Here is a 19,214-nt window from a genome sequence, read left to right as displayed (position 1 = left end):
CTGTTTTTCTAGGAGAGATGTTTCTCCAGGAGATGGAGATGAGGACCACACACACACACCACCCTTTTTTTTTTTTTTTAAATATATATATATATATATATATATATATATATATATATATATAATATTAGTTTTTTTCTGTCCTCTGTTACACTGAGGGTGATGTTGGCAGTATTTCAGCTGGAAGTGGTGTTTGTGTGCTTCAGACTTAATTCTGTTGTTCTCTTGATGTGATTCTGGTTTTAAACTTGTGTATAATTTGTATTTTTGTACGTAGTAACTAGTATCTTCATTGTAAATATTTCTTATGTATATTTCCCCAGATTTAAGGGTGTGAAGGTTATATTTGTTGAGATTTTATTTCTTTTTTCTTTTAATCTTTTAAACAGATTGTTTTGTTTCTAAAACAGGTAACATTGTTTTTTGGACTTCATCCACCCTGATATTGTCCCTGTTTTTATATTTACATTTTTATCTAAATGTAATGTAAGAGTGCCTTATTATACAGCATCATTGTTTACTATATTTCTATATAAATTACTCTGATCAGGAAAATGAATCCACTGACAGCCAGCCCTGAGGCAACAATGTACATTTCTTTACATTTTTATCTAGACAATTTTGCAACATTAACTAAATTACCTAAATGCAGAAACGAATACACAGGAAAATGAAAACACATGTATCATCCAGTTTATTAAGAAAGCTGTAGACATGTTCATGCATGTATCTAAACCATACAGACCGGTTTGAGTTTCTCAGAATGGTGTCCTGCTCACTGAGTGTGTTTTGCTCTTTATGTCAGTGTGTAATATTTACACTCTACACTGTATAATCTCTAGAGATAGTTGGGTGTGAAAATTCCAGATCAGCTCTTACTGTGAAACACAAACCTGTCCATCTGTCACCAAACACCATGCCAGACTGAGAGTCACAGAAATCACTTTTCCCCATTCTGATGTTAATTTAACTGAAGCTCTTGTATCTGTATGATTTTATGTGTTGTGACAAAAATAAAAATATTTTAAAAAACACCAGCTTCCACTAAAACCTATAAAACACAACAGGTTTCATTTTTTGAAATTTGATCAAATCTGATAGTTTGTAAGTTATTATTGTGAATTAAGATTTCTTTCTGATAATTTCTTCTTGATATTTAAATCATGTGTGCTTCAGGATGTTTATGAACATGTGAAAATTCACCTGTTTTCACTTTTACAGTTAAAATCATCATCAGGCTGAAACAGAAACGTCTCCTTCAGATTCAGTGTGTTTTTTTTAGCTGCAGAAACATCTGTTGATGTCCCACATGTTTGTACTGTGTACAGAGTGCGTTTTATTTTACTTTCATTTGCCACTCGGAGTGGTTTAGTGGCTGCAGTCAGACTGAGTCTATTGTGATGATTTCTGCTTATTTCTCTTCCTCTCTGTCACACACACAGACACTAATGTGGCTCTCTCAGGTTACGAGCGAGTTAATTGATTTAACACAACGTGTTTGCTGACTAGACTTATCAGTTATTATTGTCAGATTTCCTTCATTCACATGGATTCTGTTATTTATCAGCAAATCTTTCCTGACAGTCCCATGGTGTATATACCCTGATGATCTCAGTAAGACTGAAAGAGACGATTTTCATTAAATAATATTGAGGGTAATATTAATTTTAAAAACAGAGACCTGAAATTGTATTGGGCGTACCCAAAGCTTCAAAAACACGATCCTCTTTGGGCCGCCTCTCTCCTGTGAAAGTGCTGGAAAATCCTAGGAGAATTCAGTGGACAGAAAACAGTCCCATGTTGAGGCTCAGTGTGAAATAATGCAGGTGGAAATGCTGAGGCTCAGTGTGTTTATGTCCGTGTACAAAGAGAGAGAAAAGAAGAGATGAGAATTGTGAAACCTTTGTCTCCTGTTTTGGTGTAAATCTTGGGAATGGGCCGATCTCGCTCCGACTTTGTGCCAAAGCTCAGAAGGTGAGAAAGTTCAGAGGTTACACACGATTCCAGTCAGAGTTCAGGAGTTACACTTCTCTGTTTATGAAGGTTATGAGGTCAAATCCCAGAAGTGAGACAGAGACACTGCAGTGAAAACTGCTTCAGAAGAACTTTTCCCCAGACTTCTACCAACTAATCCCAAAGGAAACTGGATCTAATGACATAAAATCATTTATTAAAATATTAAATATGGAGGTGCTGGAAGTTAGGAAGTGATTTCTGGAAACAACAACCTTTCTGAAATGTCCAGAATGTCTGCAGGTTTATTTAATAACTCTAGTTTGGAGCTCTGAGTGTTATTTGTTGTGTTTTTTACTTGTTTTAACATGGTTTTGCTGTGTGTGTTCATCCAAAGACAGAAAATCATTAGTGATATCAGTTCAGTTCATTTCATTCTATCATTTGTTGTCGATATGATCGTTTACCGCGGGTTGAACTTGTTACCATGGTAACTAAATGTGATGAATGATGTGTAGTTGTTTACCTTCTGAGGTTTCCACACAGAAGCTGCTGTGACTTTCTCCACGTTATTAACTGCAGCACACAGTGACGATGTGCAGCTCGACTCAAAGACAAGGACAATGCCATTACACAACTCTACACTGTTTAATGCAGTCTGATTAAATCCACAACATTTACTAACCTTAATCATCAAATCTGATGGAAATGTTTCTCGCCATACTGTAAACTGAGCTTTATTAAAGAGAATTAACTACACTACACTAGCTGCTGTTCTACTAGACAATATTACAGTTCGCAATTCAGGAAATACGGAATGTTTACCCTGAACACATTTGGCCTTCCTGCTACCCGTAGCTGATTCTGTTGGTTTCGTTACAATGGTCGCCATTTGGAGCGTGTTTCTAGCCGTATGATAGCTTGGCGCCCTCTTGTGGACGCTGATTGTAACTGCATAAGAAAAACCCGGATGCGGCTCAGTGTCGTCTGTTGCTCAGGTTTTAACTTCAGACTCCTGATTAATATTCTGAAATAAACAGAACGGATTTTTCTCTACTAACTTCTTTAATAAACATATATATTATAATAATATTTATTGCTGTAATTGTGGAACAGTTTAGAGGTGAACTGAACAAAAGAGGGAAATTAACATTTGTTATTATGTATGTATGTATGTATTTATTTGTCATTTTGAAATTAGATTTAATCAAAAGGCCATATTGTGTAATTAGATACTCATTTTATTTTACCCATGCTCAGGGATAGAGGAGGAAATCATCAGACACAAACATTTATATAAATGGTAACTGAACAACAAATTATTTAGAAAAAGTTTACATTTGGTACTTACACTGTCATAAATATGGAAATATACTGTAAAAAAAACTGTTGCTACAGAAGCATTTGGTTTCTTAACAGCGATAAAATGTATTTAATAAAGAATTTATACAGTACATTTTACTTGCAAACTATTAAATATAATTATTTTGTATACATTTTACAAGATATAAACTTCATCTTCTATGTTAAAAATGTTTCTGTGTGCTTTATTTCCTCCCAACAGAGTTTTAGACTGATGTTATCGTCAGTCTGTGGCCCAATGAACCAGGGTCCATTTATTCAACACTTTTGTACGTCGCAGTGGATAAATGTGTTTTACTTTTTATTATTCAGGAAGTCAGAGAGACTCAGTCAGGAATTAATACCTAAATTAATCACTTTTTATTTGTGTGATTTTAATCTCATGTGGTTTTATATGTATAAATGTATTTTCGGGATTAATTCTGGACCTGGGCGGTGGTCTATAGACTGAACTTGTACGGCGAGTGTGTGATTTTCTTTGCCCACCCGTATTCGGAGTGTAGGATTAGTGAGGAGTTTTGTCGGAATGCGGGTGGGTTTTTAATGCTGGCAGTGTTCCGTTCATGGCGGCTGTTCAGGAGTGTTTCATTTCAGCTCCGGGGAAATCCATCCTGCACGGAGAGCATGCTGTAGTACACGGGAAGCATTCATCATCATCATCATCATAATACCTGTTCATTACACTTTTCAGCCAGTGACGTTCTTGGACACAGACAGACTCTGTTCTGCTCGGACCTGCTTCTCACTGGTGATGACGGTGTGCGGTTAAAAAAATCATAAAAAACGAATCACCTGCCATCAACGAGTTCACCTGCCAGCGCCCTCTCCAGTCCTGGCAGGGAACTGTCCAGCTGTTCCTGACATCTTAAGATGTTTTTAATTAATAAATTAAAATCTGTTCAGGTTTTGAAGAGAGAAACCTATATGGGTGATTCTCACGAAATCTTGGTTTTTGTATTTGTGAACAAACTTTTACTTACTGTTTAACACCTTTTTGAACATAATTTCCAAAATAAGTCCTAAAAAGTTTTATTGTGTAGTGCTTCAAAAATACAAAAAGCCAAAAAAAAAAAATTAAGAAAAACATTAAAACAGGAATAAACAGGACAACATTTCAACTTGTCCCTAAAAAAACATGAACCATTTTACCACTAAAAAATAACTGACCACTGTCTTTTTTTCTTTTCCTGTTGCTTCTTAGTCAGATCTTCAGTTTTCTTTATTTTACCAGTTTGTTTTCGTTTCTGATTCCTGGAAGTGGAAAGAAAGAAGTACATTAAATTAGTCTCATAACATGGGGGAAAAAACATTTTATGTATATAAATGATATACATCATATAGTATAGACTTGATGCTTACTCTGTGTGTGTGTGTGTGTGTGTGTGTGTATACTCTCATTTACATTTCCTAACACTGTAGGGTATTTTTTGCTAATTACCCCTGCTGTACCATCTCCAAACCTAACCTCTTTCTCCCTCCTTCTGTACTCCTCCAGCAGTTTCTGTAGAACTTTTCCCTGAACTTTGTCACCCTGGCCTTTTGCTAAAGCTTTTTTTTCCACACTTGTCTACAATGAAACCAATCATAAAGCAAAATATCAACATTTAGGAAATTTGAAATTAATATTAAATTCATAAGAGATATTTAAAGTTCTCTTTACCACAACTGTCCTTAAATGGTTGCGGTGTATGAGAATGGTGTTGCGGAGGAGGAGGTGCCTCAGGATGTTTTGCTAACAATAGAGAAGCCATGATGGCTTTACTCATTTTTTCTCAGTGCATATAATTAGACCTCAATAAAGTACATTTTCATAAAAAAATTGTAAATCTAAAAATTTTCAAAATGTAGAAAACTTCCTGTTTGGGTAATGATAATCAAAAAGTGGTGTTAACATTCTGACAATAGAATATTTAACATTTAACTGGAGAGATATAAAGAGATGATCTTCCCTGGTCACCATCTTGAAGTAACTGTCCCATGTGCTCCATCACTCATAATCAAACTTTATTTCCATTCTGTATGTGTGTTTAAAGGCCCTGCGATGGACTGGTGACCTGTCCAGGGTGTACCCCTGCCTTTCGCCCTATGTGCGCTGGGATAGGCTCCAGCAGACCCCTGTGACCCTAGGAATCCTAGGAATAAGCGTGTATAGACAATGAATGAATGAATGTGTGTTTAAACAGTCCTCAAAAAGTGTTGTGGAGGATGAGAACATCAGGCATGGACATGTCATTTTCCTACTTTTTTTCATTATTATTATACATGAATATTCAGTAAAAAAAAAAAAACTAGAATAATCTAGTAAAACATTCATTTATTTTTTTTCTACATTTTTTATGTTGATTTGTTTAAATTAAAACATAACACACATTCAGACACAGCCGGACGCGTTGCGGTAATGAGAATATCAGCAGAAAATGCAGTAAAATAGAAAAATAATTCATTCTCATGGTGAAATTACGCATTGTGCAAGGTAGAGAACAGTATTGTCTTTATTCTGATGCTTTTTTATATTACTAAATTACACATTTTATATTTAACATCATTAGTGCTGTGGTGTTTCAGTGGTTTCATGAGAATCACCCATGTACCTACCACCAGCACCATGCTTCACACTGGGCGGAGTTTTACAATTTTAATTTTACAATTAATTCAAAACATCTTTTTTTCATTGTGGGTCATTAGTTTAGAGTGTGTTTGTATTTTATTGTCTTTCATCAGCATCCACCCCAACCTCCATCCCTCTCCACATTTCCACCTCAACTCACCTTCTGTACCTGCAAAAACTCAAAAACACACACACACACACACACACACACACACAGAGAGAGTTTATATTTAAAGTGAGTTATTACAAGCTGATAGAAATAGTAACAAAAATAATATTAGTGTGTCTTTTTTATTTAAATTAGATTAATTGTATTTTAAGTGTCTTTATTAGAAATAGCTGAAAATATAAAGAGTGATGAACATAAACTTCTCCTTCTTCATCTACTGCTTTCACTTTCAGTTTAATCCTGCACTTCTCACATCTCCTCACAAACTGGTGACGTCACTGAGTCCTGTATTCTGATTAGCCTTTACTGTTTGTTCTTGTGGGTCAAAGTCCATCCGAATCTCTCTCTGAAAACGGAAAAACATTCTCGCAGAACTCAACAGGAGCGGGAGGATCTGTAACTTTCTCTTAAACTGAGTTAAATAGAGTTTAAATACAGAGTTAAAGTGGAGTTAGATTTCTTAATCGATTCAGTAAATAAGAGATTTAGTGTTTAGTGTGTGTTTGGTGTGTCACTGGAACAGGCACTGAATAATGTTGCACTGCAGAGCAGTGATGAAGACTCTGGTTTTCTTCACCTGTTCTCTTCATCTTTCATCAGCAGGTGAGTTCTGTAATGTTTACTGTCTTTACTACATTTATTTACTCTCTAATATTAAAGTTTAACACTAAAGCTGTGATAAGAGTCAAATCTGATAAAGTTACACAGAAATAATACAGGAAATAAAGAAATAAATCACTCTGTACAACAGAAATACACACTTTATTATTATTATTATTATTATTATTATTATTATTATTATTATTATTATTATTATCTTGTGGTATGACGGTGAGAGTAATTTCTGCGCGTGTGACGTCACTCCTCATTTAAATATTCATCTCCACAATCCTAACAACACCATCTGCTGATTTTAATCTCCTGACTTTTACTGTTCTTGCTGTCATTTCTGTCTCATTTCATCATGGAAGTGTTTAGTTTATTTCTTTCTCTCACTCTTTTTTCTTCACTTCTCCCTCACTGCTACTATAATCAGACATTTCAGATGGTAGGAGGTTCGGGGGCAGCAGTGACAACATTCAGGGTTTAGTCCTTACAGTAGGATGATGGAGGGCAAACTGGAGAGAAAATCCAAATAAGAGAATAAATACAGATGAAGTGGGATTTATTACAAACTGGAGAGAAAATCCAAATAAGAGAATAAATACAGATGAAGTGGGATTTATTACAGTTTTATTTCTTTATTTGGATTTAACATACTGATGTTCCACAAAAGAGACTTTTTATATGTGCTGTTCTGATTTCTAATTAATTGTGTGATTTTGTGATCTTTTCTTATTATTACTGAATATAAAGTTGATGAAAGATTTAAAGGCACAGATGAATGTATATTTTTCAGCTTTACAGTTTTTTCCAGTGTTTATTGAGTTAGTGATGTAGTGTTAATGTGTGTGTGTGTGTTGAGTTAGTGATGTAGTGTTAATGTGTGTGTGTGTGTTGAGTTAGTGATGTAGTGTTAATGTGTGTGTGTGTGTGTTGAGTTAGTGATGTAGTGTTAATGTGTGTGTGTGTGTGTGTTGAGTTAGTGATGTAGAGTTAATGTGTGTGTGTGTGTTGAGTTAGTGATGTAGTGTTAATGTGTGTGTGTGTGTTGAGTTAGTGATGTAGTGTTAATGTGTGTGTGTGTTGAGTTAGTGATGTAGTGTTAATGTGTGTGTGTGTGTTGAGTTAGTGATGTAGTGTTAATGTGTGTGTGCTGAATTAGTGATGTAGTGTTAATGTGTGTGTGTTGAGTTAGTGATGTAGTGTTAATGTGTGTGTGTGTGTGTGTGTGTGTGTGTGTTGAGTTAGTGTTAATGTGTGTGTGTGTGTGTGTGTGTGTTGAGTTAGTGATGTAGTGTTAATGTGTGTGTGTGTGTGTGTGTGTTGAGTTAGTGTTAATGTGTGTGTGTGTGTGTGTGTTGAGTTAGTGTTAATGTGTGTGTGTGTGTGTGTGTTGAGTTAGTGTTAATGTGTGTGTGTGTGTGTGTGTGTTGAGTTAGTGTTAATGTGTGTTTTTACACTTTTACAGTCACACACTCGCTGCAGTATTTCTACACTGCAGTTACACCTGGAATAAATTTCCCAGAATTCACTGCTGTGGGTCAGGTGGATGGAGAGCAGTTTGGCTACTACGACAGTAAGAGGAGAGAAGTTATAAAGATGGAGTGGATACATGCTGATGATCCAGATCACTGGAACAGACTCACACAGATCGGGAATGAACATCAGGAGTTCTACAAAGCCCATGTAGCTACACTAATGCAGCGCTTTAATCAGACTGGAGGTAAACACACACACACACACACACACACTTTGAAGGTGTGTCACTTTCTAAACTCATCAGTCCTGATCAGTGTAAAGATAAAGAAGTAAATCTTCTGTCTTTAATATGAGAGAAAATCACACTAAAAAAATAAAGAGATAGAAATAGAAATGAAATAGAAATTGAGTGTAAATGAGATGTAAGTGTGTGACTGATGAAGAACTTAATGAGGAGTAAAGCGTGGTGTTTTAAGGACTCGTCGGACACGGAAGCGTTAGAATCCATATGCAGATCTTTATTAAGACAGCAGGCAATAATCGTAAAAGAGAAAACAAGGCAGAAAGGTCAAAACCGGAAAACAATCACTGAAACTGTAACACAAACCGAAACTCAAAGTCAAATATGGAACAGGCAACAGGGTCATACACTCGGCAAACTAGACAGTAGATATAACAAGGGTTGGCAGGTAACACACGAAAACAATGCTTTGCGTAGAGCTGAGGGAGCACGTTGTATAAATACCCGAATAAACTGGAAGTAGGTAGTCACAGTCAATATTCGGGCGATGGCTCCGTCTGGTGTTCTGGCTCTGCATGTCCTGTGACAGAACCCCCCCTCTCTAGGAACACCTCCAGGTGTTCAACGGCGAGGATGCCCCCTTGGGCGAGGAGCGGGCCTGTGGAGGAAGTTACGGTGAAACTCTTCTATGAGTGCAGGGTCCAGGATGTCGGCGACATTAACTTAGCAGCGTTCCTCTGGGCCATACCCCTCCCAGTCCACCATGTATTGAAGGTGGTTACCTCGATGACGAGAGTTGAGAATGGTGTGAACTCAGTAGGCGAGGGAACCATCAATGTCCAGGGGAGGGGGTGGTTCATGGGCAGCAGGGCTAGCGGTTTGGGGCTCGTGGCAGGACTTGAGCAGTGACACATGAAAGGTTGGTGAAATACGAAAACATGTGGGTAGCTCCAGGCGGTATGAGACAGGATTAATCTGACGAACAATTTTGAAGGGGCCAAGGAACTTGGGGCTGAGTTTATGGCAGGGTAATTTAAGTTTCAGGTTGCGTGTGGAGAGCCATACCTTCTGACCCACCTAGTAGGCTGGGTGAGGGCACCGCCAGCGTTTGGCCTGAATTTCTTGTCTCCTAATGGCCCTTTGAAGGTGGACATGGGCTTGCTCCCAGACCTCTTGGCTTTGCCTAGACCAATCATCCACCGTGGGGATGTCAGAGGGTTCTCTGGACCATGGGAACAACGGTGGTTGATAACCAAGTACACATTGGAATGGAGTTAAGCCCGTGGAGGAGTGGAGTAAGGAATTCTGAGCATATTCAGCTCATGAGAGAAACTCACTCCACCGGTGCTGCTCTCTGCTCAATACGCCCTTAGGAACCTCCCTAGTTCTTGATTAAGGCGCTCAGCATGGCTGTTGGACTGGGGGTGATATCCTGAGCTAAGACTGACATTAATCCCCAGCTGCTTACAAAACTCCAGCCACACTCTGGCGGTAAACTGTGTGCCCCAATCCGAGACAATGTCCCCAGGAAGGCCATAATTATGGAACACGTTTTGAAATATAGCTTGGGTGGTTTCCATGGATGTAGGTAAGCCCTTCATGGGGATTAACTTACAGGCTTTAGAAATCCGGGAAATCACTACCATTACTGTCATAAAACCCTGAGATTTGGGGAGGTCCGTGAGAAAGTCTGTGGAAATGAGAAACCACGGTTGATGTGGGATGGGTAGTGGTTCTAATAGGCCTTCGGGTAGGTGGCAGCCTGTTCAGGATTGGGCACAGACGGAACATGATCGGACAAACCTCTCCGTGTCTCGGTTGAGAGAAGGCCAACAGAACCTCTGGCGTAGTAACTGGGTGGTTCGATGTATGCCTGGGTGGCACATGCTGGGGCTTTTGTGGGTCCACCAAATAACTCTCGGACGAAACGTGGTGGGCACATATAACTTGGACGGTGGACAGTTCGGGGGTGGAGCTTCAGATGAGTGGGCTTGTTCTGTCTCACTGAATATGTCCCAGTGTATCGGGGCTACCAGGACAGAGAGTGGGAGGATGGTTTCTGGGCGTGCAGGTGGCTCAATTATCTCATGAATTCTGGAGAGAGCGTCTGCTTTCCCATTCTTGGAACCGGGATGATAAGAGACAGAGAACTTGAATCGTGAGAAGAACAGGGCCCACCTGGCTTGGCGTGGATTAAGACGTTTCACAGAAGTAGGCAAGATTACAGTGATCGGTCAGAATCAGGAATGGGTGATTGGCCCCCTCCAACCCATGTCTCCATTCTTCCAGAGCGGCTTTCATAGTGAGTAGCTCCCGATTCCCCACATCATAGTTTATCTCGGCCGGTGTTAGCTTACGGGAAAAGAAAGCGCATGGGTGCAGTTTTCCAGACTGGCTGGTGCTGGGAATGTACTGCACCTATCTGCTGTTAGCAGCGTCCACCTCCATGGTGAATGGTAAATCCAGTCATGGGTGACAGAGTATGGGGACAGAAGAGAAGCTCTGCTTAAGTCTCTGGAAAGCTGTTCTGGCTTGGTCCGTTAATCTCAGTTTTTGTGGCTTCCCCTTCAATAACAAAGTCAATGGGCTGGCTATGGTACTATAGTTATGAATGAACCAGCAATAAAGGTTTGAGAACCCCAGGAATGGCTGTAGTCCCTTTATATTGGTGGGCTCTGCCCAGAACATGATGGCTGACATTTTGGTCTGGTCCATCTCCACTCCACTCTGCGAGATCACATACCCCAGAAAGGTAACGGATGGGTTGTGAAATTCGCATTTCTCCAACTTCACAAAGAGATTGTGCTGTGCGAGGTGGCTGAGAACTGCTTGAACATGGGAAATATGTTGTTCAAGGTCAGTAGAGTAGATCAGGATATCATCGATATACAGTAAGCAATGACATGTCTATGGAGCATATCTCTGAACACCTCATTTATCAGGGACTGGAACACTGCTGGGGCATTGGCGAGTCCGTAGGGCATGACTAAATATTCTTAATGTCCATGCGTGGTGTGAAATGCTGTTTTCCACTCATCTCCATCCTTTATCCTGATCAGGTTATAGGCACTGCGCTGGTTGAGTTTGGTGAACACTTTAGCTCCGTGTAGCAGTTCGAGAGCCACTGGGACTAATGGGAGAAGATAGGGGTATTGTCACAACACACTCAGGAGACCGAGAGCAAATCCAATGCCACTTTTATTGAACACAAGCAGGCAGAAGACAGAGCGTAACTCAGGTTGAAATGAAACTAAAGCAGGCAGGCAAAAATGCAAAGCAGGCAGACAGGTATACTAAACTCAGGCTAGAAAAGAACTTACTGCACCTAACGTCAACAGTCTTAATACTCGCCACTGCCCTCAGCGAAAGAGCGCTTTAAATAGGCACCGTGAAATTGAGTGCAGGTGATGCAATTAAAAGTCCGGTGATTGGGAGCGCGGGGGCGCGGCTGAGGTTGGCATGCCCATGACAGGTATGGCACAGTGATGGAGTCAGATATATCCTGCAGCGAGAGCCTCCTCTATGTATTCCTCCATGGCTTTTTTCTCAGGGATAGAGAGAGGGTAGACTCAACTCTTAGGTGGCATGGTGTTGGGAAGGAGTTCTAAGGCACAGTCCCAAGGTCTGTGTGGTGGCAACTTAGTGGCTTTTTCTTTACTGAAAACCTCCCATAGGTCATGGTATTCCTTAGGGAGTGAAATCAGGCTGGATGATACAGGGCTCTCTATGGATATAGACAAACATGGAAGTGGAGTACGATCATGAAAACAGTTCTGAACACAGAGAAAGGGGACCACTTTAGTATTTCTCCATCCCTCCAGGATATGTGAGGGTGATGAAGCTGCAGCCAGGGGAGGCCCAGGACCACGGGGTTGGATGGAGAAGAGATAACAAAAAATGTAAGTCTTTTGTGATGGAATAATCTGATTTGTAAGTCCATAAGCAGAGTTTGGTGAGAAGGGAGGCCCTCCCCAATGGGCTGATCATTAATGGTGGTCAATCTCAGAGGCGGGGTGCATGGAATGGTGGGAAGGTGGAGCTCTCTTACCAGGTTACAGTCTATGAGGTTGACCGCCGAGCCAGAGTCAATTAGTGCTGTGATAGAGAAGCAAGAATTAGCATGGAGCAGAAAAGCCGGCAGTGAAACTTTGGACAACGGCTTAATAGTCTCTACCTGTGACGTGGATGGTTTCTCAGGGCATTGAAACACTCTGTGGCCTGGTTTATCACAGTAGAAGCAGAGACTGAGCTTACTGCGGCATTCGCGCTCTTCCTCAGTAACACGAGCCCTTCCCAGCTGCATGAGTTCTGAAGGATCCTCTCAAGGGTAGTGGATATGCATCATATGATGGGGTGTGGAATGTGAGGTGGAGGCTGGAGGTCTGTGTTGGCGGCGCAGGTTGTCAAGTCAGATGGCGGTAGAGATGTATTGCGACAGCGTCACGTTGGTATGCCATTTCAGCTTTCAGGTCTGGGTTGAGCCCCTCGTGAAACACCGCCATAAGAGCTGTCGCATTCCACCCTGACTGAGCTGCCAGCATGTGGAATTTAATAGCGAAATCCGCAGCTGTGTCCGACCCCTGATGCGAATTGAGCAGTTGTACGGAAATGTTTTTACCCCCCGCCGGGTATTCGAACACCTCCCTTATCAGATTAGCAAAGTAGTTGGCAGACGACTTAACTTGAGGGTCTGAGTCCCAAACTGCCGCTGCCCAGTCCAGTGCTTTACCCGTTAGCTGTGATAGTATGAAGGCACACCTGGTTCTTTTGTTGCCACATATTTCCAGTTGCTGCGCGAAGAAGTTATCACATTGATGCAGAAACCCCCGGCAGCGATCGGCGGATCCATCAAACTTCTCAGACAGGGCAAAACGCGGTAACTCACTGCGTGGTGAAGGTGTGGGTGCTGCGGCGGCTGCTTGGTTCTATGGCTGTTGCTGGAGTTGCTGGTTAGCGGCTTTCGGTGAATCCACTTCCGCTTGATAGGCATGGAGGAGGACTCCCTGTCGCCATAACACCGCTTGCAGATTTGCTGGACTCATGTTAGGCGAAGCATCCTGTAAGGCCTTGTTGGATGTGGGAGCGTTAGAATCCATGTGCAGATCTTTATTAAGACGGCAGGCAATAATCGTAAACAAGAAAACGATTCAGAAAGGTCAAAACCGGAAAACAAACACTGATACCAAAACCGAAACACAAACCAAAACTCGAAGTCAAATATGGAACAGGCATATATCACAGTCAATATTTGTGTTCTGGCTCTGTGTGTCCTGTGACAGGTGTTTGAGTGCAGAATGTAGATGGACCTCAGCTAAACCTCATCACACTCACCTCTGGATCTGTGTGTGTGTGTGTGTGTGTGTGTGTGTGCAGGAGTTCACACAATGCAGCAGATGTTTGGCTGTGAGCTCCATGATGACAACACCACTAGAGGATATAGACAGGACGGTTATGATGGAGAAGATTTCCTCATTTTTGATCTGAAAACTTTCACATGGATCGCTCCTAAACCTCAAGCTCTGATCACCAAGAACAAGTGGGATAATGATCCTGGCTTTAATAATGACTGGAAGAGCTTCCTGGAGTATGAGTGTATTGACTGGTTAAAGATGTACATGTCTTTCAGCAGAGAGACTCTGGAGAGGAAAGGTAAAGTGTATGATCTGTTAGTGTAACATACACACACACACACACACACGCGCACACACAGATATACAGGAGGGAGAGGAGGAGGAGAAGAGTACAGAGTGAAACTGCAGCTAATGAATGAATGAGAATATAAACAAACACACACACACACACACACACACACATACACACACACACACACACACATACACACACATACACACACATACACACACACACACACACACACTCTTCTCCTGTGGTCTGGTTATTTAAATCTCTAAATGTAAAATGAGTTTATTCTTTAAAATCTGTACTATCTTCAGATAGTTCAGTGTGTAAAGTGACTTTTCCTGGTGTTCTTTACAGAGCTGACGACTTTTCCACGTTTTCTGTAGCAGCTCTGTGTTCTGAGATTAGAGTCTGCTGCTCTGAGTTCTCTCTCAAACTCACACAACAATCCCTTTAACCCTTCAGTAAACACCAAACCAGAGAGAATCCAGACACCCATCTGGAATGATTGACACTTCTGGCCCCCTGGAAGCTCCACCCCCTCTCTCTGTCTCTCACCAATCTGTTATCTTGATTTTCCTGCTTGAAAGATGCAGCACTTTCACGTCTCTCTCAGTAAACAGAGAATGTTTTGAGTTCATTCATGTGAAATAAAATCCATCAGTGTGTGTTTGATTTACAGAAAACATTTTACAACTTTATTAATAATTATAGTGAAGTGTATTTACACCAAACACCAAAAATATTTCAGAAGAACAGTGATGTTTTATTTCAGTTAAACAGAGAAAGACTTTTCAGACGAAAGTGAAGAACGAAGCGCAAATAGTAGATGAAACTTGTTTTATGAAGTTTTAATTCTAACAGTTTAGAAACACTTTAAAGAGTGATGATGATGATGATGAGAAAGTGATGAAGATGCTGTTTACTGTCTCCTGTTCTGCTCACAGCAGATGCTCTTTAACAGCGTGATGAAGCTTAAACGTTTCTGCTGTAAACTTTCCTCCTTTCCTGCAGAAACCATTCCAGTGTCTCCATCTTCACTAAAACATAAACTGGTGGAAACTTGATGAAGAACGTCCTCAGCAGGAATACAGATTATTCCTCATCAGGGTTCACATGAGGAGTTTCTACATGAAGAACAGAAGAGACTTTTCATATTTCTGTCTCTGTGTGTCTCTGCAGATCCTCCTACAGCATCAGTGATCCAGAAACACTCGCCTTCTCCAGAGGTGGTGTGTCACGCTACAGGTTTCTTCCCCAAAGAGGTGATGATCTCCTGGAGGAAGGACGGAGAGGACGTGAACGAGGACGTGGAGCTCAGAGAGACGTTACCCAACCAGGATGGAAGCTTCCAGAAGAGAAGCATTCTGAAAGTCCCAGCTGAGGATCTGCAGAAACACACCTACACCTGCGTGATTCAGCACAGCAGCTTGAAGGAGGAGTTAGTGCTAGAAGTACCAAAAGGTCCTGATCAACTCCACATACAGTATAAACAATAAATCTGATTTCCTGATGCAGCAGATAATAAAGACTCTGTGCTGATTTAACAGGTGGAGGACTGATGCCTATCATCGTTGGTGTTCTCGTGGCTCTCGTTGTTCTCGTTGCCGTTGTTGCTGGAATTATGGTCTGGAAGAGGAAGAACTCTGGTGAGAGGAGGAAGGAGGCAGATGTGAAGTTTTCAGAGAACAGATTTACACTTTCTAATTCTTCAAGGAGATTTGATGAATATTTTGCTTGTTTTTAATCTGAACCGATAAACTGATAAATAACTGTCTGTCCATCATCTGTGTTTCAGGCTTCAAACCTGCTCCATCTTCTGAATTAGATTCTTCCTCTGACAAGTCTTAAAGTGTGACTGTGTGTCTTCCTGCTGAACTGAGAGAGTAAGACATGATGAAAAATTTTAGGGGAAACCTTTTAAGTAAAAATGGTCTGTGATGGTGTCATAGCAAGTCACTTTCCATTCTTCCTCTGGGATCTCTCTCTCTCTCTCTCTCTCTCTCTCACACACAGAAACACACACACACACACACACACAAACACTGATTTACTCAATAAAAACACTTTAATTGTGTTTTAACCCTTATACGGTGTTTATCAAAAGAAAAATGATATGATTGATTATTTTTTCAAACTCAAACTCATTGGCCTTGGGTCATTTTCTGTGAAGAACATATATCAGAACACATTTTCAATGACCACACACTGTACACTCCCCCTACACATTTATATTACATACAGGATGTTCGGCTCCACTGGACCCTGGGCTAATAAAAGTGTGGAAATTGTAGGTCCTGTGTACCTATCCTCCTCCTGTCTGGGCCAGCTGTTTCTATGTTTGTGTGTGTGTGTGTGTGTGTGCCTAATGTAACCATGGATGAGCAATTGATGCCATTTTGGGGTCGTTGCCCCTGTTAGGCAGTATATACCATCTAAATCTGCAAAAAATATTGGATTAAATATCTGGGCTGTGATGCCACTTCCTCGTATGCTTGGAACTGCAACAAGTCTACACAGGGAAACCTGATGGAGAAGCCCTTGAGAAGAGCCATGGAATGAGAGTTGCCCTGGACATGACTCAAGGACTCAGTGGACACAACATCATATGCGACAATTTTTTACTTCGCACAAATTGGGACAGGAACTCCTAAAGAGGAAGCTGACCATGGTGGGAACCAGGGGCGTTGCTAGGGCTATTCATTCGGGGCTCGAGCCCTGGATGATTTTAATCTAGCCCCAAATGTTTTATCCCGAATTTTGCCACTGGAGTGTAGAGGCATTAAGTAAATGTTGATCGTTTTAGTTGAGCACTGTTGCCGTTTACTGTACGCGATTTTGACTGACATCTCTCTCAGCGTGCACACACACACACACACACACACACCAAAATACCATGAGAGAGTGCACTCGAATATGCTCTAGAACCACTCTCACGATACTTTAATGTCCTACATCTATCGGTCTGTACAGCTCCATTTTCACACCACGTGACTAAAACACCTTACAGCCCTTGAGCGGGACAGCAATAAAAATGTCAGAAAACACAACAATCTTATTATTCAGATAAAAGTCTAACTTCTAATATTTAATTTTACACAGTTAATTAATTAGGTAATTAGTTAGGTAATTTTACACTAACAAATGTATGTTGTGTCAAAAAGGAGGCCCACTGTCCCTGATTCTGAAAACCCCTGACATATAGGACCCTTTAGAATATTATTCCATTCCCAAGACCTACAAAAGCCTTAAATTAAATAATCCTAAAGATAGATCTAAATAAAATATAAAGTGTTAAAGCACTAAGACATTACAGTCTGAACATCATGACTTTCTATTATTCAACTAATGCAGTATTTAAGTTAAAATACAGACATGACTTAGGGGAACAATGGACCAGAACAGACTCCATCATTCAGCTGTTCTGTCTATTGATAAAGGAAGTCTCAGCTCTATAAATACTCGTATGGTAACTGTCCGTTTTACTCATGTCCAGTCTCGGAGATACTCTCTGATGATTCCACCCTCAAAGAAACAGTATAGAAAAGTCACCAAGAGCATAAAGTAGACAAGATACAAGCAGCAGGAGAGATGAGAAAATGAGCGAGCAATAAGAGAAGGCTGTAAAAAATTAAAAATAAACAAAGAATAATTCGTACAGTAGTGGCAGCATAAATCAGGAATGAAATAAGAGGTGCATGTATAATATAAATTATTGTTAAATAATAATAATAATAAAGGATCTACACGGCACTGCTACACACACCAGCTGTAAAAGAGATAATATTACATGGTACTTGTGTGAGAGAAAATGTAATGACTTTAATGAACTCCTTTTTTAGTAGCAAGACTGAAATGATGGGAGGAGTCAGAAAAAAGATTGAATTAAATTTTCTAAAGTTGCATACTGTTTGTGTTAATTTGTGTTTATTAATAAACAATATTATGTAAAAATGCTCTTACAAAACGTGTTATTCTTGCTTACTCCCTCTCCCTAAGTAGCCCCTGATGTTTCGGACTCAGCCCCTGATGTTTTCAAATCCTAGATATGCCCCTGGTGTATCTAGTGAAGACATTTCTAACCTGTAACTCTGTAAATTATTCTCTGTAACTCTGTGTTTATTGGATGTTAAAGATGTCTTACATTCTTAAAGTTTCAGTAAACACTAATCTGTGTGTGTATGCTGTGAATTGAATATATATGTATAAACTCGGATTCTAACACTTCCCTCTGATTTGTTCAGTTTCAGTGTTTCTGTCATTTTTCAGGACGGATTATGAGACACATCACAAAATGAAAACATTTTCATAAACACATTATTGTGTAGAAAATGTTTTCAGTTATTCAGGAAGACGTTTAAACCCTTTGACTCTGTAGTTAAAGGTGACTTTACACACAGGTTCTGACTGCTTGGGCCCCTGATCCTGGCCCCTGTAATCCAGTTCACTGGTCCATTCTGGGTGACATGTTGCTGGATTCTGGGTTTGTGTTTGTGGTGAAAAGTTTAAATCGGTCTCTTACAAAACTTTAACCAGGAAAGATATACACAAAACAAACATAATCTCAGTAAAATCCTACAGACAGAGAGGTTTAGTCATAAGGTTAAGTCTTATTTTAGTATCAGAGATCAGAATGCAGCTTGAAAATGTTCTTACTGTGAACATGCATGTAGTTCAGTGTTAAAGCGCCACCTAGTGTCAGTGTTAATTAAGTAAGCAATAATTCAATTAGTTTACCAACCAGTCTGAGAGAAATTGAAATAAATTTTGCTGGTGTATGGTACATGGCAACCTAGTGTAGAGATGTGCTATGGTTGGTTATGGGTTAATGCAGTAAAGTCGATGGTTTGTGTTCAATCTGAAACGTCTCCATTCCACAGAATCATTTTCATATTCATGTTATCTGATCCTCCACCCTCTTAATCTCTCCACATGAATGCCATTTTCACATGGACATTTTCATATTATAAACTTATTTTGAAGGGTTTTTTTTAAATATACAGTACAATATTATATTTACTCTTTACAGTTTTAAAATCTAAACGTTGCCAAATGAAAATTAATACCAACTTCTGAAGGCCTTTTCTGAGCTCTGTATTTTCAAACATTATATGCTGACATTTTGTAACTGTGATGTAACTGTTATGTTGATTTTGATC

General features: G+C 40.1%; 3 protein-coding genes across 4 annotated transcripts in view; 2 read left to right on the top strand and 1 right to left on the bottom strand.

Annotated features, from left to right (window-relative positions):
* The window catches only part of LOC131343447 (BOLA class I histocompatibility antigen, alpha chain BL3-7-like), a 94,559-nt gene that overhangs the window by 10,010 nt on the left and 65,335 nt on the right, over positions 1 to 19,214 (top strand). The gene's annotated exons all lie outside the window — the stretch shown is intronic.
* Positions 1,653 to 2,809, bottom strand: LOC131343466 (corrinoid adenosyltransferase MMAB-like). The gene is made up of 3 exons (XM_058375180.1): positions 2,480 to 2,809; positions 1,902 to 1,966; positions 1,653 to 1,765 (listed from the first exon to the last, which is right to left on the bottom strand). The coding sequence occupies exons 1-3, from the start codon at positions 2,581 to 2,583 to the stop codon at positions 1,668 to 1,670; spliced, it is 267 nt and encodes an 88-aa protein (XP_058231163.1). The 5' UTR covers positions 2,584 to 2,809; the 3' UTR covers positions 1,653 to 1,667.
* Positions 6,434 to 19,214, top strand: part of LOC131343455 (BOLA class I histocompatibility antigen, alpha chain BL3-7-like) — a 34,168-nt gene continuing 21,387 nt past the window's right edge. The window contains exons 1-6 of the mRNA XM_058375160.1: positions 6,434 to 6,695; positions 8,164 to 8,418; positions 13,789 to 14,064; positions 15,238 to 15,519; positions 15,606 to 15,704; positions 15,854 to 15,941. Coding sequence (XP_058231143.1) covers positions 6,626 to 6,695; positions 8,164 to 8,418; positions 13,789 to 14,064; positions 15,238 to 15,519; positions 15,606 to 15,704; positions 15,854 to 15,906 — 1,035 coding nt within the window. The 5' untranslated portion in view covers positions 6,434 to 6,625 and the 3' untranslated portion in view covers positions 15,907 to 15,941. The remainder of the gene's footprint in view (positions 6,696 to 8,163; positions 8,419 to 13,788; positions 14,065 to 15,237; positions 15,520 to 15,605; positions 15,705 to 15,853; positions 15,942 to 19,214) is intronic.

Source organism: Hemibagrus wyckioides, linkage group LG22 (genome assembly GCF_019097595.1).
Source record: "Hemibagrus wyckioides isolate EC202008001 linkage group LG22, SWU_Hwy_1.0, whole genome shotgun sequence".
NCBI classification, from domain to species: domain Eukaryota; kingdom Metazoa; phylum Chordata; class Actinopteri; order Siluriformes; family Bagridae; genus Hemibagrus; species Hemibagrus wyckioides.
Note: the sequence above shows the minus strand (reverse complement) of the source record. Positions and strands in the feature narration are given on the sequence as shown.